We start from the raw sequence: 20,994 nt of genomic DNA on the forward strand, positions 1-20,994 counted from the left end.
CTTTTTGGTTGAACTCTTTTCACATCAAGGCCACACTGAGCTTTCAACATGTGATTAGTGGTCACAAGCAGACTTTGTTTCATTTTAAGGGTGTTAAGCCAAAAAGGTAGGGAGCCACTGCCCTAACCATACTAAGTTCGATGATGTACTGCAACACTACAAACTTGAGAACAAGGCACTAGAAATCAGCAGCTTGTAAATTTAAAAACAAAAAAAGCACAAGCCAGTATCAAGTGACCTTGTGGAGTTGTGGTTGTATCTCCTGCTGTACTCCAAGTTGCCACCCAACAATTTTAGTGATTCAAATTCTCCCTCATTTTATTTTTGTCATTATGTGCCACAGTACAAAGAAGAAAGTAAAAACTATTGAGATAAGTTTGGTGTATAATTTCTACTACAAATCGTTGCTGTGTCTTGATGGAAAAACACCTGTGTGACCTTTATGAGTGTAGCTGTGTCAGATGAAGTCACATCCCAGCTCAGAAGTGGACACCTGGTCCATATTTATTTAATTACAGCTGGTGGAAAACCTTTTGATTTCCATCCTCTGTTATTGTCCTCTGCTGTCTTGGATCATACTGAGGGAAAAGAGGAAGGAGAGCTAGTGAGCAACTAAAATTATTTTAACCCTTGTGTTGTCCTTGGTCCCAGTGACCCGAAGGACAACACAAGTATATACTTCCGTTTACTTTGTTGAGAATTGCTCTCTAAACAAGGGTTAATACAGCACCTTAGTTCTTGTTTGTACAGCATTTTGGTCAGCTTAAACTGTGTCTAGAACTGTGTTCTAGAAATAAACTTTACTTACTTTACAAGAAACAGGGTTTAGAGAGCAATTCTCAAGAAAGTAAACGACAAGTACATAATCCTTGTGTTGTCCTTCGGGTCACTGGGACCCAAAGGACAACAAAGGTTAAACTAAAACATAGTTTATGGCTAAACTAAATGCTCAACACTTCGAGGATGGATGGACAAACTTAAAAATTTTAGTTGAGCGATTAATACTAAGGCAAAAATTACATTTGTGCATCATGGAACATTGTGCAATATACTCAATCACTTGTATGCATGGGCAACTAGTGAACCCAAAAGAAACAAATAGTAATTCAAAATAAAATGCGTTTATGTTGGTGTCTACAGATAGATATTAGCGGTATAGCAAATACTTCTGAAAGGATGACAATGCACTGACACAATATATCTGCTTCCTGATGACTAAGTAATACATACAGGAGTTTTGAATGTTTGTTGAATAGTGTAGCGCAGGGGTCTTCAATATTTTTTAGGCCAAGAACTCCTTAGCTGAAAGAGAGACGGAGCAGGGACCCCACACAACATATTGTATAAAGTTGAGTTGCATATAAAACGGGGCCTACAATAACGTGTAGGGCGGCCTAAAGCCTTCAAACTTTTTTTATGGTGCATACAATACTGACATATCTTTGCTAATAATATGTTGGACTCATGTTTATGTATATTTTCCTACATATTAACTTTTGGAAAAAAAAAAATTATAACTTGGGGCCCCCCTGCAGTAACTCTGAGGACCCTCTAAGGGTCCCGGACCCCCTGTTGAAGATCTCTGGTTTAGCGTGAACAATTTAGACAGGACAGGAAGTCAAATACTTGATGCTCACATTGACCATCAGTTCAGCATTCAACACAGCCCAAACAAGAGGATGCAGTGTCATTACACACCAGACAGCAACTGAGCTTTAGACTTTTAAAACCGGTGCTTACGGCTGCAATACTATCTTAGTATTTGGTGTTACATTTTCATACCTCTTCTACAGATGTTTCAGTTTGCAATAATGCAAGAATGAGCTGGTTTACTTACTTCTATGGGGAATATTTGATGTCAGATACAGGGCAGCGTGATCTGTGTTGTAGATCAATTATTTGCCCACCAGAAGAGTCTGAAAAGATTACTTATTGCCCTTTGAAGCTCACCCAACATTTAAAACATATCAAGATTTCATAACATCTATGGAGGAATAAATCGCCTTTTTAATAAAGATTTTAAAAAGCTCTCTGTATATCTTAAGCTTAATGCTGTAGTAACGTGATTGGTTCCACAGCAAGCGTAAGATGAGTCATTTGAGTTTTGGCATTTGTGGTAGGAAATATTTGTAACATTCCAGATAAGATCCTAAGAAACACAGTATTCTACATTTAAATAACGGTTAATTGATTGTAATGGTTATGGTACATTTGTATTTGGCTTATATAATATTTCAAGATTATTTTCAGTTGGTAGATTGCATGCAAATCTCATTGTCTTTCACAGATAGAGTGACCTTTCATTGTGCAAATGAGGGGCTTCATCACTGCCAGTCTGAAAGGACAGATTGCGTTGTTGATGTATAATGCAACAAACAAATGTATTCAAACGTGAACTTGGCAATATTTGCATGCAGAAATACTGTTGTCTCATATATGTATAAGCACCTAGTTTAGTTTTAAACAGATGAAGAACAAAATGATTAATGTGAACATCAGTGTGTTAATGGCATTGTAAAAATTATTTCTAGGGTGTTTTTTGCCACCTGTATGGATGCACATTTGGCAGTGGTGCAATACTTGATAATCAACACTTACAGTATGCTTTATTTAAATATAAATAGTTTACAATAAATACAACTAATTATGCTTCAAAGGGAAGCACACACAAATATACTGGCTTTAGCTGATGGCGGGTCAAAATGGAAAAATTATAAAACATAGGTGTCCCAGTTTGAAACTACATTGTAATGTATATGTGTACATGTAATGTACATGAAAACGGACTGCTTCTTGATACTGACAAGACAGCGTGAAATTATTGATCTCTGTGGTCAGTACAGCAGCAGATTCAGCTGCTTAACATAATCAAATAACTGGACATAGATTAGCATACTAAGAAGGTAAGAACGCAAGATGAGGAGCAACTACTTTAGGCTTGGTCAGCCAACCTGCTGCAATTGCAGATGGATTGTTTTCAAAGACCATCCCACACACTCCTGCTCTGTTTCTTTAGCTACCAGCGCCCCAGCATCAGCTTGATTTGGCTCTTGGGGATTTGAGTGTTGAGACATTTTTATTTTTCATTTAGACAACCCCAATCATTTGTTATAGAATTGTGTTGCTGTATTCCGCTCTTAAAGGACTTCTTGTTCTTAGTGTGGGGATTTGATTTGAAGTGATTTGCCACTTGATGTTTAAATGTAAATGCTGTAAACCTTTTCATCAATGTGCAGCAAATATTTTTTGAATTTGAGCAAATGTCTTCGGACCAAAATCTCTTAAGTAAATAGGATAGAACAGCACGATAACATTAAATGGAGATGGGTGACAAACATTAAGTGTCTTGGTCAAGTGTTGGGCCACCATGAGCCACCAGAACAGCTCCAATGCTCCTTGGTAAAGATTCTTCAAGTGTCTTAAACTCCTGTCAGCAAATAGTGAAAAATGCCCAGCATACTGTAATGTTCCAGGGCTCATGTTGACATGTTCAAATTGCTTGTTTTGTCTGATATGCAGGTACGATATTCAACTTAATATAATAGAAGATGAAGAAAACCAGCAAATATGCACATTTGAGAAGCAGGAACTAGTGAATTTTTGGCTTTTGTTGCTAAAGTATAAGACTTAAGCGAGCTTAACTGTGTCATCAAAATTGTTGCCATTTTCTTTGCTTCAGCTAATCAATTAATTGACTAATATTTCCCCTGTAATCTGGTGACTAAGGCCATAGCAGATGATTCACAACATGTTCACACTCATGCTTTCCACTCATTTATTCAGGCTATTCCTTTAATCACCTGTTTGTAAATTTGAAGCTGAGAAATGGGATCTCAGACAACTTTGTAAAAAGTCAGTCTGTTCCCTTGAGCAAGACACTTATCTCCTAGTTATTTCAGTGAAGTGACCCAGTAGGGGACTGTGAACTGGTAGCTGTGTGAATGTGCATAGCTGTATAAAAGTAAAGCAGGGCAGTGCCGAGAAAGACCATGCATACTCAGCAGAACTCTACATTATTACAGCGTCTGTGTCATCCGGACGGCTACAGAACATGATGACACATAGTGATGATGTAGTGCAGCCAAGTAATGGTGCTAGATTTCCCTGTGTGGCATCAGCGACCACCGGGAAGGCTGTGGCTCAGCAGTGCAGGTTAATGATTTCCCCCTCACTGAACTGGATGTGGAATAATCCTGTAAAAGAGAAGAATAGCAGAGCACAACCCCTCAGGACTCTTTCTCCTCCTCTACATTCCGTCCATCCCTCTCTCTGTCTATCCTCCTGTTCTCCATCCCTCCCTCCCTCCATCCTTATTGTGTCTGTAGCATCTGCTGGTGCTCGCCGGTGTCAGAGCGGGGGTGGGGACTTTTCTGACACTACAGTGTGTGTGTGCACGTGTGTGTGTGTGTGTAATATTAAAAAGACAAATACAGAGTGTGGGTGTTTGTATGAGCATGAGCATGCGCGCCTCACTGTACGGTAATGGTTATAATTGTAGTTGTGGGGATAATGCATGCGTTGTGCCCTCTCATTAAACCACACTGTGCAAATGTGGGCACAGAGGGAGAAAAAAGGGGGAGGGAGAGGGAATGAGAGGCAGTTTGCCTCGTTTGCCTTGTCTGCCACACCCGGCCCACTTCCCTCCTCCTCCTACCTTCATCCCTTTCTCTCCCTCCATCTCTCTCTCACACACTCCTCCTCCTCTGCTCTTCTAGTCTATCTGCTGGTGTTTCCATGAGAACAGAGCGCGCTGGGTATGGGGGGTGGGTGGGTTTGTGGTGCGGGTGACGTGTCCTAAGAGCATAGTGTGTGTGTGTGTGTGTGTGTGTGTGTGTGTGTGTGTGTGTGTGTGTGTGTGTGCGTGTGTGCATGTGCATGCGCCTTGCGATCATCACTGCTATCTTTCACACGTCTCTCCTGGCAAGAGATGCTCCTGGCTGTGCCAGAAAACATGCTTTTGGCATCGCCGTAGCAATTTGGACGCAGAGCTCACAGGCTCATCACTGATCAGAGATCCAGAGAATGTATAACACACAGTCTGAGAGAGAGCCTGAGCAATCAGACGAGGCGACTTCCATTTGGGAGCTTCTCTTTTTTAAGAAAAAGACACCTCCTTATGTGTGTGGATGATGGATGATAAAACAGAGGGGTATAACAAAAATACAGCACAATTAAAAAAAATATCTATCTGAGCAAAAATTGGAGGTATCCAGTCAGTCATTAAGCAAGTCTTTTTAGGGTGGGGCCGCAGCTTTTGCTGGAGCCAGGCTAAAAGGGAAGAGGAGGAGGGTGAGAAGATGTAGACGAGAGGAGTGCTGATCTAGAAGAGGTGGGGGGGTTCATCACTATGAGCAAAAAGAGGAGGAGAAGGAGAAGGAGGAGGGGGATAGTGTGAAGGTAAGAGGGGAGGAGAGAGGGATGGAGGGAGAGAGGGGAAGGGAGGGGTTTAAAGGGTGGGCTTGTAGTTATTGTCAGGCAGCGAGTAAGAGAGAGAGAGAGAGGTGCGCCCAGGCAGACCGACTGAAGAGCGTGTGTGCAAACTAGGATGAGTAAATGCACTGGGCGGCTTAGCTGTTGATACAGCCAGAGAGAGAGAGAGAGAGAGAGAGTGTGTGTGTGCACGAAAGCGAGAGAGAGAGCACACGAGAGAGAGAGAGAGAGAGAGAGGGTGAGAGAGAAGAAGTGAAAGGGAGAAAAAAGGGAAGAAAGAAGCAGAGAACAAAAAAGGGAGGATACAACTACAACTATGCTGTGCTGCATAAGAAGAACCAAACCGGTAAACTGCTCTGATTTGCTTTATCAATATTTTCAGCTCTTTCATAATGACAAAATGATGTATCTCAACTCTGAACTTTGTGACTGTTGGTTTGTAGTCAGATCAAGGTGCTTGAGGAGAGATTAGAGAAAATTGGTGGTGTAATTTGCTTTGACTCTGGGCCTGACTTGTCTTTGTAGAAGTCTATCCACAGAGCCCAGACACGCCTAGTTAATGTGATTATCCCGCATGAATGGATGTCACCACAATGCCTCTTAGACCTCACACTGTACTTGCAGAGAGAGGCACGCGACTGTAACTCGATCTTGGGCAGCCCGGCGTTCCCTCTTATTGATCATGCACTTGAAAAAAGTAAAAGATTATTGAAAGGCACTTGATAGATTCTGTATTGTCTCTGAAAGTCTCCCTCATTTGTTTAGGGGCTCTACTGAACTCCTCTAATCCACCATTGTTAATGATGATTCATTAATTAGACCAACCTACAGTATGTGCTTTTAATTGATGTCTGAAACACGGGTTTTAGTGTCTTTTGTACTTCTGTTATCTTCAGCAGAAATGGGTGACACAGGAAAGTAGATTTCCACAGAGAAGAAAAAAAGGGTGGGGTACAGACTGAGTGAGCAGCACCATCATGTCAGTGGCCCCGGGGGAATACAATGGGAATAAATGAGTCTAAATGGATTATCAAAGCCCTCCAGCTTTATAAGTGGATGCTGTCAATTGAGGGTTATATGAAGTGTGCACTTATTTAAAGGGTGTAAAAGGCTGGTGTTGGGTAGTTTATAATAACCCATGGCTATTCTCAGTGGCAGAGAATAATAAAAGAAAAAAGGTGTTGCATGGAAGCGGGTGGGTCTTGACAGTGGAGAAAAAGGTGGCACTCTCCTGTGCTTAATTTCAGCAGCTATCAGGGTGGTTTTGTGCCTGATCAGGGCCGGTTTCCTGCTGCTATCTCAAACTGATTGTGATTTTATCAGACTCATAACGCACTGGATTCCGATGCCACTTGATTGCTTCTTAAATGTTACCCGGTATGAGTCATATTAGCTCTGGCAGGGAGGAGAGAGAGAGAAAGGAAGCAAGTCTTGCCAGTTGAAAGACATGCAGGAAGAGCAGGATGCAGAGCGACATGCAGGCAGGGAGAGAATGAGCGGTGGGGAGTGTAGCTGGTGCACATTCAGGTAGATAGAGGGTGGAAAAAGATGCAAGATGAGGTAGAGAGCGAAGAGAACTTGGTTGGCAGAGGAATAGCGGTGGGGGAAAAAAAGGATTGAGACAGGGAGAGAGGTTGCAAGGTATGGGGGAAGGTAGGAAGAGGCAGGCATGTAGGGAACGAAACTGGATGGTGGCTACAACCAGCAGGAAATGTGGTAGCGACAGAATGAGGGATGAGGGTTGGAGGAGGTGAGCAGGCGCAAAGGTGAGAAATATCAAAAAAAAGGAAGCCGGCGTGCTGCACACTGCAGCCATGTGGGTGAGGCACCGGCTCATCCCAGTGTCGCTGCCTCGAGCGTTCGTGTCTCAGCACAAGGGAAAGAAAACCACCCGGCCTACAAGCACTTATCCTCCTGCCTCCTGTTTTTGAGGAGCAGAGGCATAAATTAATCCAGACATACTCTGTGGTCTTCATGGATGGATGAGCAAAGAGCATGGTTTGCTGCTTTAAACATGGCAGTATTGCTGTGGATCCTGCCACTGTGGAGTGTTAAGTGCTGTTGCAACATCTTCACCATGGGAGTGGCTACTAGCACTTCATTTAAGTCTCCTCAGTAGCCCCAGCCCCTAGTTTTATATTTAGTTTCATGCAGTTTTGAAGCAAAATTCACCACCCTCGAAATTGCCCTAGCCTTAGGATCAAGGATCAAGTTCTTCCAGGTCCATCTTGAACTCGGGTCTTCCTCCATCACCAGGCCTACTCAAAGCTGCCATTTCCCCCCATAAACCTGTACTTAAAATCCCACCCATATGTGCTATACTATGTCCAAACTCCATCCCTAGTTATCCTCATAGCACCAGGATGATACCTGTCCTGCCCTCACTTGAGGGCTTGAGCCTCAATCAATCTAGACTAAAATCAAGACCCATTCAGCTACCTTAAAGATGATTGTCTCCTCTCATACAGTCACTCTGCCATGCACTCAAAGCCCCTTTCCCCTGAGCCTGGCTTTAGCCAAAGCACCAGCCACAGCCCATATTTCCATATTCCTCCAGCCCACCCCTAGCCCCTTTCCTTCAGCTCCTCTCCACTTCCACTTGCCCCTCTCCTCAGCCCCACTGCCCCTCTCCCCATCCTCATCCTCAGCGGCGATTGCCGAGCCTTTGTTCAGGCAGAGAGTCGGTGTAATTGAATTAAAGGCTGCTCCAGAGGATGTAATGACGCTGGTATATGGCCGCTTATTAGTTGCTGCGGAGCCTCTTTTCCAGGGCCGTTGTAAAAGAAACAGTGCATCATTTAACATCGCTCATCAATTCATCGTCAAAGGATGAGAGAGGGAGAGAGGGAGAGAGAGATGGCGAGCGGCGGCTGTGGCAGTCACCACCTGAGCCCCCCTCTCCTCATCTGCAGGAGATAGCTGGCTAAAAGGGTGTGGTGCTCCGCTGTGTCTCTATGTGTGTGTGCACATTTGTGTGTGTGTGTGTGTGTGTGTGTGTGAGAGAGAGAATGAGTGGGTAGCACTTTGCTTAGTGAGTTAGAGAGTGAAAGACGACAGAAAGAGAAAGAAGGAGCGGGAGATATCCAGCAGTTGTAGACAGCAGCTATGTATTGGCTCTTTGGTGTCTGGATAGTTCCTGCAGAAAAGCAGACAGCCATTGAAATCATGCTGAGATTTTCAGGAGAGAGGTGCCATTGCAGGAAGTATGTGTGCCACCAGCAGGGTGGCTAATATCTCGCTGCCTGCCTCGGAACTGTGGTAATATGACAAATGTTTCGGGAGTTTTTCTATTTTATTTAAATTAGCTAAGGTACCATATATTATATCACTTACAATATCTGGTTTAATATACATAAATCTGAAAATAATTACATAATAAAGTGACTTGGATCAAATAAATTCAGCAGCTGCACCTGTTGGGTTTGTGATAAAATGGCCTCTGCAAAGCTCCACAATTATAAATTCAAATATTACCTTTTAATATTTCTCTCCCCTCTTGCTAGCGGCATTCGATCCAAGGCTGGGCGGAGCAGCGAGGTGAAAAGGAAGTCTCCCGCTTGAATGGATCAGAATAAAAAAACAAAACTTGATTATATGCGCGCCTAGTGTGTGCATTAGCGAGAGCTGTGGTTCTGTGTTAATCAACCATCACCCCCCCATCATGAAACAAGTCCCGCAATGAGGCAGTGTGAAGGTGGTGGATTGTTACTGTGTCTCACTATTGGGGGATGGTGTGTTTGTGTGTGTGTCCATTGGGGGATGGTGTGTGTGTGTGTGTGTGTGTGTGTGTGTGTGTGTGTGTGTGTGTGTGTGTGTGTGTGTGTGTGTGTGTGTGTGTGTGTGTGTGTGTGTGTGTGTGTGTGTGTGTGTGTGTGTGTGTGTGTGTGGTTATGGTCCAGCCGGTAAAGCCATTGACTCTCGGGTGTGGTTCTCACGACAACGGGTGCCCACTCAAGGACAGAGACAGACAGGGAGAGAGCATATACTGCAGCTGGTAGGAAAACCTATAATTGACACATCCAGCTGTCGGCTAGTATACTGAACACATTTTAGCATTGCCATTTATTACTTTACAGACAGAAAAGACAGAGGCTATGTGCTAGGCTATTGTACATTTAAATTCTGAACATGAAGATGCACTCATCATTTGTCACCTACACATGGCAAAGTGTCCTCCAGCAAGCTTTTAATATTGCTAGATTATCCTTTAGCTGTTATAATTGCAGGATTGCATAATGTGTTTCACAACCATGCAAGAAAACATCCTTTTTTTTGCTGGATAATGATATCAGTTTAAAATGGGTAATGTAGAGTATCTATGGCAACCTGAAAGACCATGTTCAAAGAGGAAACACTGCGGACTAATTGTAATAAGTCATTTGATTAACCTGATAATGCAAATATGTTGCCTCACTGCAAATTTATCAACGAAGAGTTTAAACGGTCGTGCAGTCTCGGTGTGAAGATTTAAAGGGAGTGTACCTTGTGGTGTGCTTTACCTTTGGGAGGTGCTGCTGTATTTATGAATGAAAATGTGTGCTGCACAGACACTGAGTGGAATAGTGCCTGCAGGAGGGTACGCGACCAGGGTTCAGTTAGCAGTGAAGATGCAATTCTTAAAGGATTTGCTGTAATGTTTCCATTGACATAATTCAAGATTTTAATGTAGCCACTATCTCAGTCATTAACCACTGGTACATTGTATATGACAGCATAATACGTTTGATATGACAGGTCAAAGTAGCTCAGTACTGAATCTTATGGTCCATGAAAACAGACAACAGCAGTCAGAAAATCACAGCGCAGCACTTTTGAGGGTGATGCACAGACACATATCAATAATTCAAATGATGATGCTATAATATTTGTGGTCAAACCATGATGGTGATCTTTCTTCCTCATCTTCACACACTGATATGAGATCACCTGGCTCTCTGATGGTATTTTATTACATTTGCACCCAAACGCACCCAGATCTCTAAAGTGAATGACATACCCTCCGTTCCAACAATGATGTCATACCCCCATATTCCCTCACACCCTCATCCATCGCTTTCTCTCTCTGTCTGACTCACTGTATGCAGCCAGTAAGTAATTCTATTTAGAGTTAAGTGCTTGGGTCAACTTTTTGGCAATTGTAAGCACCCATGAGATCAGACATAGTAAAAGCCCAATAAGTCACCAGAGACCTGCATATTATTACGAGCATAGGGTGTGCCAGTGGTACTTTGTCTGTCTCCACGTTGGCAATCTGTTCTAATAGCAGGACATTTGCTAAAGTTAATTTTCACATTTCCACAAAAATCACTATATTTGAGAAGCAGTGTAAAACCCCTGCAATTCTACTATCCCTGTCACAGCCAGCAGTATCAGGCTGTTATTTTTTAATAATACATTGCACAAAATTGCTTCAGGAAGATGGTGTATATTAAGAATTGCAGGAAGGGCCCGAGGCAGGATTTACATCCTGAACCCTGGGGATGGCATGTGAATAAAGGTGGAGGAGGAGGTGAATATACCAACACAGCTGCACCTTGGCCTCTCTGCTCCAATATTGGACTGACACACTGACCCTGAAGAAGACATGTTGGTTTAGGGCCTCTGGCTCTTAAATCATGTCACACAGATGTGATTTCTCACCCAGGCAGCTGTCCGAGTCAAACCTCGTATCCAATATAATGACACTATTAGAGACAGTAGGTATCAGGAAATAGGCTGATGGATGTAGCTATTGAGTCGCATCTTGAAAACCATTTCCACTCAAATTCACTGACCTTAAAGACGATGCTACTGCTCAGTGACATAGACCGCCAGCATTGATACATATAACCCTTCTGGCACCCCAACCGGCCCCGCACCCTCCCGCATCACACACAACCCCTCCTTAGCCATGCTGATTGCTCCGCCTGATTTACAAGTTCCCATTGGCCCGCTCCCCTGAGGGGTCAGGAGCACTGCCAATCAGGGTGACATATAGTCTTTCATAGCACCAACCAGAAGATAGCGGCGTGATGAGTTAGCACTCTGGTTGTCAAGGTAACCTTTGATGGTTGGGAGGGGTATGGCAGTGAATGCTGAGGAGATTTCTAGCAGGCAGCTCGTTCCCTAGCAGCCAGAGACGGCTGCCGAAAGACGAAAGCTACTGTACCTAGAGAATAGCAGATTGGCTCATTATTTTGGAGAAAAAGCCTCAATTTTGAATGCTTGCATTTTTCTGGTTACAATTTTGAAGATATCATTAGCAGTGAATCCAGGGGAAATTAATGAATGCCATGGAGAAGTTCTACATTTAAGTGTAATTATTCACTAAACCCATTTCAGCACCATTATCAAGAGGACAATATCAACATCATGCCTGGATTGAATAACCACAATACATGCCTTGAGTAATTTGTTGTGCCCCAAATCCCAGTGTATCCAATTTATTATGTGGTAACAATCGACCCACAGACACATTTGGTATTCTCATGATTCACAATGCCACTAAATCTCCTCTTTCCAGCACGTGAAATGATAAAATTCGGTAGATCAAATTAATCACTGGATCCTGACAGACTTGATACCTGGAAGGACACAAACACAGATTCTGCAGTTTTAAACATCTTTATCATTTGGCTAACTGATGCTGCACTGCCTGCATGCTCTTTGACAGTTTGTTTTGCTTCATGTTGCTTATTCACATTCATTTAAGGTGCACATTTAAAGCTTTTGATTGGTTAAACTTTGGCTATAGATAATATTTTACCTTGATTTGTTTGCCTATTCATTTTGAATGTACTGATTCATTTTGTTTGCCACTTTCAGTGCTCATCATTCATTCCTTTATTTGATTTGATTTCTTTTCATTAGATTTATATGACTCATAGCACAACCCACTATTTGATGGACAGCTATGGATCCAGTTACAGAAGGTAATATCATGGAACCCCTTTCAATATTACATTGTGTACTGCCCTATTCCTAACCCTTTTCCTCATCAAATCCTACACTTGTACTCAATTTTAAACAAGTCCTGATACCCTGACCCAACTTTTCCCACTCTAAAATTCTCCAGCAATGGCTATAAATACCTCAATTCATAAGTTAACTAATAAATAATCTCTCATAGCATATATCTTTGTCTTTTTCAGACTTCTGACCTTTCAACTCATGCCCTATTGTGCCTTTCTTTGCCAGCATGATATTTTGGAATCAGCAACCTCAAGCTAAATACCCCCACAGTAGAGGGATTCTTTGCAAGTGTGTAGCATTGCAACCAGTACATTCCCTTGCTGGTTTCCAGTGGACCTACTTGATGGCTTACAGTAGAGTTTAACTTGCTATATTTTCTCTTGGCTACCAGGTGGAGAAGAATGAGGAGGCGGACCAGAAGATTGAACAGGATGGCACCACCAACAAACCCGAGGACAAGGCCCACAAGGCTGCCACCAAAATACAGGCCAGCTTCCGTGGACACATAACTCGGAAAAAGATGAAAGACGGAGAGGAAGAGAAGGAGGGAGACAGTCCTGCTGCTGCAGAAGAGGCAACAGAGGGAGGAGAGGAGGCAAAGAAAGCAGAGGGAGAGGAGGCACCCGCAAATGAGGAAGAAGCCGCAGGAGAGGAGGCCAAGAAGAAGGAGGAGACGAGCCAAGCCAAAAGCCCAGTGGCAGACAAGCCAGCTAACTCTCCGGCAGCTACTGCTGCCTCTCCAGTAGGCGCAGCGACATCTCCTGTAGCTGCAGCACCGGCAGCTGCTGCCTCTCCTACAGCTACCACAGCACCCTCTGAGCCCCAGAAAGAGGAGCCAAAGGTGGAGGAGAAAGCCGAGGAGAAGCCCAAAGAGGTGGAGGCCCCAGCGGCGGCAGCCAAGACTCCTACCACAGCCACAGCTGAGGAGAAGAAGGAGGAGGAGAGTGAAGAGAAAAAGGAGGAGCCCAGACAAGCCGATGTGCCTGCTGCTGTCAGCCCGGCAGCTGAAGCAGAGAAGGAGGAGCCTAACCAAACAAAAGAAAAACAAGGTAATTATACTAAAGCTTCTAACTTCAATTCATTACAGTATGATTCATTTAAAAACCCATTACATGCACACAAACACATGCCAAATAAAGCAAATCCCACTTGGACAGAACCAACAAGAAAGTTTACTTAGGTGTGCACATTTGCGAGGGCACTGAGTTCAAAGACAAAAATAATTCCAGACACACTCACCAATCAAAAAGCAATTACTTACTGTAAAAAACTAATAACGGGGAATAGGTAGGCTCCACCTTCCCGTCGTCTTCTTGGCAGCCACCGCAAGAATTAACTGCTTGTTGAGTCTTTGGGATTTAAAGATCTTTGGCAGTGCTCCACCTTTCACTGGTTAACACAGAAACACAGCTCAATATTAGATTAGACAGTCTTGTGTCTTAGCCTCTGCAAGATGGAAACTCCATACAGATGTGGCGGAGATTGGGATAGAAATGCGTTGGAAATAATTAAGCGCTGGTCAGGAACAATGTTGTAAAATGGGCTTGTGTTATGCTAGTTTATTGTTAAGAAGCAGGTTGTATTATTTGCCTAATTAGAAAGCGTCATGTTTTTGTGAGTCATAAAGGTTCATCGACCATCATCCAAGACCAACATATTGACGTGGCTGCTACAGTCATTTTTTTAATTAAATCACAAATAAACACATTAAATCCTCTTTACACATTGCATCAGGTCAAAAATATTGATAATATCCAACTCCAGCTAATAGATTTGAAATAAAAAAAACATTTGACTTCCAATTATGGTGGAAACGTATACTAGAGAAGAAATTACATTATAACGTTGATATAACAAAATCTTGACATGAACTCATATTTCTGGTCCAAGGACTCTCAGACTGGGTCAGACAGGTAGTTAATGGAGCATGCTCACTCTGGAGTAGGTGGGAGTGTGAGGTAGGAAACTCACACACACACACCCACTGGAGAACTACATGGAAACTAGGTCACCTAGGCCGCACTGTCTCCCTGTTGTCATAGTTACCACCTCGATGGGATGGCTGCCCTGCATGGAGCAGAGCGGGGATAACAGGTGCTCTGATTTCAATGAATGATTAATGATCCCTACTGGTCACGATCCGCACTGTGGATGCCTGTCACAAACAAACACAACTTGACAAAGAACTGCTAATTAAGAATCCACTGCTGGCCACTATCTGCTTCACCAACTGCAAATTAATATTTATAACTAAGTCACTTGGCTAAGGTTTGTCAGCGCACAGACCAGAATCACATGCACAAGGACGCCAGGTACTCTGATCTGACTAAATGATTTATGAGGGTATGATCCAGATTCTTTACCTAGGATAGTCTGTGTCACTGGCTTCACTTAGTTACATCTGACCAAGTTGTTAACTGTCATAGCATGATGCCATAGCACTGCATATTCACACATACTGATATAATAAACGTTATCTATATAGCACCTTTCATACAAGAAATACAGATCAAAGTGCAGACAATTTAAACAATAGGTAAAACGATGAAATACATTTAAAAATACAATAAAAAGAGGAATATAAAATAATAAATTATAATTACATAAACCGCAGCAATGAGCGTTACCATAACCACTTCCAGTCCACTAAGATTGAGCAGTACTGGCGATAATCAAGAAATGGTGGTAATAACATAATAACAGCTTAGATGATGGCAAGAATAAAAAGGGGAGACTTTAACAGTCACTCAAATTTCAGACTCAGATCCAAAACCACAGAAAGCAGCTTCACCATATGTCTTTGGTATGCTGAGCAGCAGAGAGTCTATTAATCTGAGAGATCTTCCAGGAAGATATCTTTGCATCATGTCATATTATGTTCTCAGGGAAAGTCCATAATTATAAGGTATAAAATTCATGAAGTTGATCCAAAAACTAAGTGGGAGCTACTGCAGAGACTTCATAACAGGAGTGACGTGATCTCAAGGGAGTTTTCAAGGGGATTAAATAGGGTCAACAGCTATAGAGTTGGGTGTCATCTGCAGTGTTAATCAATACTAGTGCTAACAAACACAAAGAAGCAGACCCAGGACAAAGCCTTGCCGCCCTTCATATGAAATGTCTGTTCTTTGAATTGAGACAATTTTTTTTGCCACAAACAAAAAAAATTCACGTAAATGAAAGTGGGGAAAAACAGATAATGTGCATCCAAAATGCCATTCATGTCATGATTGACGCCAGTTCTAATGCTTCCTTCAAATTCAGCTCTACTTCATATCTGATTTACAAGTTCCACAGTAAACTATGTGTCATGCTCTCATTACATTGTTTACTGAAAAATTCAGTGAAAGTAATGGGCAGAATCGCCAAACAAGACAAAAATCAATGTTTTCCCATCTCCAACTCTTATTTGCAAATGCATAGGAAAACTAAACCAGCATTTTAGTCACCGTCACCATGGTAGACCGCTGAGGTGCTACTGATGGTAGAATACCAGAACTTTACGTGCTTTGACTCTGTGAAGTGGGTGCAATTGCATTTGCATCACACAGTTCAGTATCCTTAGAGAGAAAGGCACTCTCATGTCTGTCATAATGGCTAACAATCTAATTATTTCTTACTTGGAAGATCATGCTGTCTTGAGTCACACACTCACACATTAGAGCAAGCACTAACACAGACATGATCGCCCCACTGCCCTGTCTTTCTCTCTGCCTTGCCCTCACGCACACATACACGCACACTTACACACCCACACACTCCATCACCCCAATCTCCAATGCAATGATGTCATTCTTTGATGTCTCCTCTTTCTATTAAAAGAGTATGAGATCATCATGGTATGAGATCACCGCTCTCAGGGCACTTGAATAATAGGCTTAGTCAGAAACAATAAAATAAAGGTCCCAAAATAATTGCAGCCCCTATACTGAATGACAAGAAATGTTTTTACTTTGGATTTTATAGACATATACAATAATAATAATATTTTTTTATTAGCAGCAAAATAGCCTTCCGTACAGGAATAATATAAAGAAAAATATGAAGCATCAGGGCAATATTACTCAAAAACTTGATTAGTAATGGCTCAGTGATGTATCATGGATTGTTATTCAGCAGTATTCGCCTCTTAGTAAGCCACCACTGGATGTTGTTACAGAGCAGTACACTGTGGGCATCACACAGTATTCGATGTGACAGGCCGAGATGCTGCTGTTAGCGTTATAATGTCAGTTCAAATGCTTCATGGGTCCATTAGGTGCATTCTCTTCCTTTATTATTTACAGAGCCAATGTGGGATTTCAGACATTAGGTTGCATCTTCTGACTGACATGCTCTCAGTTTTAATAGAGTTGACATGTTGTAAACAACATGAATTACAGTTTCTTCTGTGTGTTTTTTAATCCACATTTTCATAGTTTTTGAATGTTACCGTATGCTTTTTTATACTGAGAACCTTCTGTGGTGAAATATTTAAAACATCAAAGTAGCAGCTCATACTGTATGTGATATATTTGATACTCCGTAGCTCAGAAGAGCCATATAGAGCTTTATTATTCCAACCTCGCAATGTAAAACCTCTCCATAGGCTAATTTTCTCTCTTCCTCTCTCCTCTCCTCTCCCCGACTAATCTTTAATCTATCATGTCCCCCTTCTCTCCACCCTTACATCTAATTTTCCTCCTCTTGCTTTGCCGTTTTCTCTCTTTACCCTTCACCCTCCCTCCACCCAGATGCTGCAGAGGAGTCTAAAGCAGGGGAGGCCACCCCGGCAGATGCAGCGGCGGAGGGCACCGAGTCCAAGGATGACTAAGGCAATGTCTAACCTAAAGAAAGCAGAATTAAGAGTATGAAGAATAACACAAAAACAAAAATCTAAAAAGGTTGCTCTTTGCCTTTCTAATGTGAAGGCAGTCCGTTTCTATTTGTTTGTCATTTTTTGTGTGGCAATGATTTTCTCATGTTGGGGGAGTTTCCAGCGTTACGTTTTTTGGCTCAAGCTAATACTATGAGGAAGTGGTGTTGATGATAATGATAAGATGGTGATTATGAAAAATGATTGTTACCTTGATGATAATGATGATGATGAGGAGGAGGAATTAAACTTCACTATCTATTATAAGTGAATCAGTGGTGAAATGAATGCTCCCAACTGGATATTTCCACATGTAAAATGCATTGCGAATGCACGATACTTTATTTGCATTCCAATGCACTTTCTTTAAACACATTTTGCAAATAAAATCTGTACTTCTGCAAATGCACGCACAAAAACAAGCTGGTTTAATGCAACTCTAGTTTTCAACACAGTACAATTGTATTGAGAACACAGCAAATAGGTAACATGCTGACACATTGGATGAAGAATAGAATGTATAATTAAATGTGTGACATTTCCAGTTGGGCAGCTTTATCCTGAATCCAAAAAACAAATATAGGACTATTACTCTCTCTTTATTCAGCTTGAGTCATTCAAGCTTGGTTTACACCCCTTTTACAAACTCCCTGTTTACTCACATTTACAGTAAAGGACCTGTTGTCATTTAAATGACATAAGCATATAATAAACTACAGGAGTCAGCTATATTATTGGTGTAACTGGCTCTTACATGACGATTTGTGTTCTGCCAACCAAACCTGAGAACAGTAGCATGAACCATCCAACCAGATGCATGATGGGAACTCTCCCTCTGAGAGGAACTTTTTCGCAGTCACAAAAACTTAAGAGGTGTGGCGGCTTCTTTTTGATGTCTTTGGTGTTGTTATGACAGTTTATATGAATTGGAAAAAATATTCTTGCACTGATGTTACGCAAAAAAAGGTAAAAAGAAAAATCAAACAAATGAGCAAAGAAAAAATACTTTCCCCATGTTTCAGTGAGTGCAATGTCCAGTTTCAACCTTATCAAGGAGTTCAAACTTGTGAGAAAAAAATTAAAATGGTTTCAATGTCTGTTTTCAAAATAAAGCAAATGTGCCAATTACCATCATAAACTGTGGAGTCTTGTTTAAAGCCATGTTAAAATGTGCTGTTAATTTAGAGGGTAGAATATATCTGGGGGCCAGACTGACCGGCAGTAGGCTTTTTGCTTTCTTGCCGAGAGTTAAAGTGTAACTCTCGCCAAAATGCAACCTAGGGTCTTTTTGTGAATGTACCTGAGTCAAACTTTCGTTTAAAAGCATAATTAGGATGGAAGCGCCACTTTTAAGATTGACCGTATTTTCGTTTTCGGTCAAATGGCCTTTTGAATGGGAGTGCTAGGGGCACTACTATGATCGCATCAAAATCGCTATTTTTAAAACACTAAGAATGCTCGACACAACATGAAACTTTGCTCAATGTATCACCAGGGGCTCTACACATGAACTCAAGCATTGAGAACATTGTTTGTGTACACAGAGTTTACTAAAAAGAAAGGTTTTGAACAACTCACTTTAGCAGTTTATTTTTCCGCTCGCCGCCATCTTGCAAGTCAAAAAGTGTCGATATTAATATGTAAAGAGAGGCCGCCTCATGAATAAATAAGTTGCACACCTGGTAGAGTGTGCGCCCCATGTACAGAGGCTCAGTCCTGCCGCAGTGGCCACCGGTTCACTTCCGACCTGAGGCCCTTTGCTGCATGTCCTTCCCCCTTTCTCTCCCCTTTCATGTCTGAGCTGTCCTATCAAATAATGGCCTAAAAGGTCAACAAATCTTAATAGTAAAAAAAAACATTATGTCAAAAAAAAAGATAAAGTCACAGTATAGTATGTAATAAAGTCATAGTAGAGTATGTCAAAAAAAGTGATGAAGTCATAGAATAATATGTTGTAAAAAGTCAGTTTAGCATGTTGAAAAAAGTCATAGTATATAAAAAATATATTGAAAAATGTGATAAAAAGTGATATTATATCGTAAAAATTCATAGTATGTTATCTTAAAAATGAATACATAAAGAAGTCATAGTATAGCATGTCGAAGAGAGAGAAGCAAAAAGGACAAGCAGAGATGCAGAGAGCATGTTGAAAAAAGTCATAGCATAGTATATTGGAACAAAATTCATAGTATACTATGTCGAAAATGTGATAAAAAAAGTAATAGTATAGTATATCATAAAAAGGCCATAAAAAAGTAATTGTATAGTATGTCGAAAAAATTCATAGAATAGTATTTCGAAAAAAGTTATAAATAAATACAATAGCATGTAGAAAAGAAAGTCATAAAAAAGGCATAGTATAGCATGTCGAAAAAAGTCATAAAAAAGTCATAGTATAGTATGTCGAAGAAGTCATTAAAAAGTCATAATATAGTATGTCGAAAAAAGTCATCAAAAAGTCATATTATAGTAAGACGAAAAAAGTCATATAAAACTCATTGTATAGCATGTTGAAAAAAGTCATAGTATAGTATGTCGAAAAAAGGGATAAAGAGTCATAGTATAGTATGTCGAAAAAAGTCATAAAAAGTCATAGTATAGCACGTTGAAGAAGTCATTAAAAAGTCATAGTATAGTATGTCGAAGAAGTCATAAAAAAGTCACAGTATAGAAAGTCGAAAAAAGTCATATAAAAGTCATTGTATAGCATGTTGAAAAAGTATAGTATGTCAAAAAAAAAATCATAGTATAGTAAGTTGAAAGAAAAATCATGGCTTAGTATGTCTTAAAAAGTCATAAAGTCATAGTATAGCACGTGAAAAAAAGTCATAGAATAGCATGTTGATAAAAGTCATATTATAGTATGTCGAAAAAAAGTCATAAAAAAGTCATAGAATAGTATTTTGAAAAGTCATAAAAAGTCATATTATAGTATGTCGAAAAAAGTCATAAAAAAGTCGAAGAAGTCATTAAAAAGTCATAATATAGTATGTCGAAAAATTTGATAAAAAAGTCACAGTATAGAAAGTCGAAAAAAGTCATATAAAAGTCATTGTATAGCATGTTGAAAAAAGTCATAAAAAACTCTTAGTATAGCATCAAGGGATAAAGAGTCATAGTATAGTATGTCAAAAAAGACCTAAAATGCTATAATATAGCATGTTGAAAAAAGTAATTAAAAAGTCAGTATAGTATGTCGAAGAAGTAATAAAAAAGTCAGTATAGTATGTCGAAAAAAGTCATAGTATAGCAGGTTGAAAAAAGTCATAAAAAAGTCATAGTATAGTATGTCGAAGAAGTCATTAAAAAGTCATAATATAGTATGTGCGAAAAAGTCATATAAAAGTCATAGTATAGTATGTCGAAAAAAAGTCATAGTATAGCAGGTTGAAAAAAAGTCATAAAAAAGTCGTATAGTATGTGTCAGAGAAGTCATTAAAAAGTCATAATATAGTATGTCGAAAAAGTCATATAAAAGTCATAGTATAGTATGTCGAAAAACAAGTCATGGAATAGTATGTCAAGAAAAAGAGAATAAAAAGAAATAGATACAATATATGTTGAAAAAAAGTCATTAAAAAGTCAGTATAGTGAGTCGAAAAATACGTATACTTGTCATAAAACGTCATAGTATAGTAAGTTAAAAAACTCTGCAAATGGTGTCCTCAAACAGCGTTATATCACACTGACCCATCTCATCTAACACTCTCATTGTTTTGTGGCATATTTTTCGTTTTCATTTAGGGTTTTAGACCTTA

The 20,994-nt window shown here is 40.6% G+C and overlaps 1 protein-coding gene across 1 annotated transcript; it reads left to right on the forward strand.

Annotated features, from left to right (window-relative positions):
• The first annotated feature begins 5,464 nt into the window (after positions 1-5,464).
• gap43 (growth associated protein 43) lies at positions 5,465-18,374 on the forward strand. The gene is made up of 3 exons (XM_039784363.1): positions 5,465-5,776; positions 12,773-13,430; positions 17,115-18,374. The coding sequence occupies exons 1-3, from the start codon at positions 5,747-5,749 to the stop codon at positions 17,192-17,194; spliced, it is 768 nt and encodes a 255-aa protein (XP_039640297.1). The 5' UTR covers positions 5,465-5,746; the 3' UTR covers positions 17,195-18,374.
• Positions 18,375-20,994: the final 2,620 nt, after the last annotated feature.

The sequence above is a fragment of the Perca fluviatilis genome, chromosome 2, assembly GCF_010015445.1.
Source record: "Perca fluviatilis chromosome 2, GENO_Pfluv_1.0, whole genome shotgun sequence".
Lineage (NCBI taxonomy): Eukaryota > Metazoa > Chordata > Actinopteri > Perciformes > Percidae > Perca > Perca fluviatilis.

Coding starts and splice junctions, on each gene's coding strand:
- gap43 (XM_039784363.1), top strand. CDS start 5,747: ATGCTGTGCTGCATAAGAAGAACCAAACCG. Junction 5,777..12,772: donor GCATAAGAAGAACCAAACCG/GTAAACTGCTCT, acceptor CTTGGCTACCAG/GTGGAGAAGAATGAGGAGGC. Junction 13,431..17,114: donor CCAAACAAAAGAAAAACAAG/GTAATTATACTA, acceptor CCCTCCACCCAG/ATGCTGCAGAGGAGTCTAAA.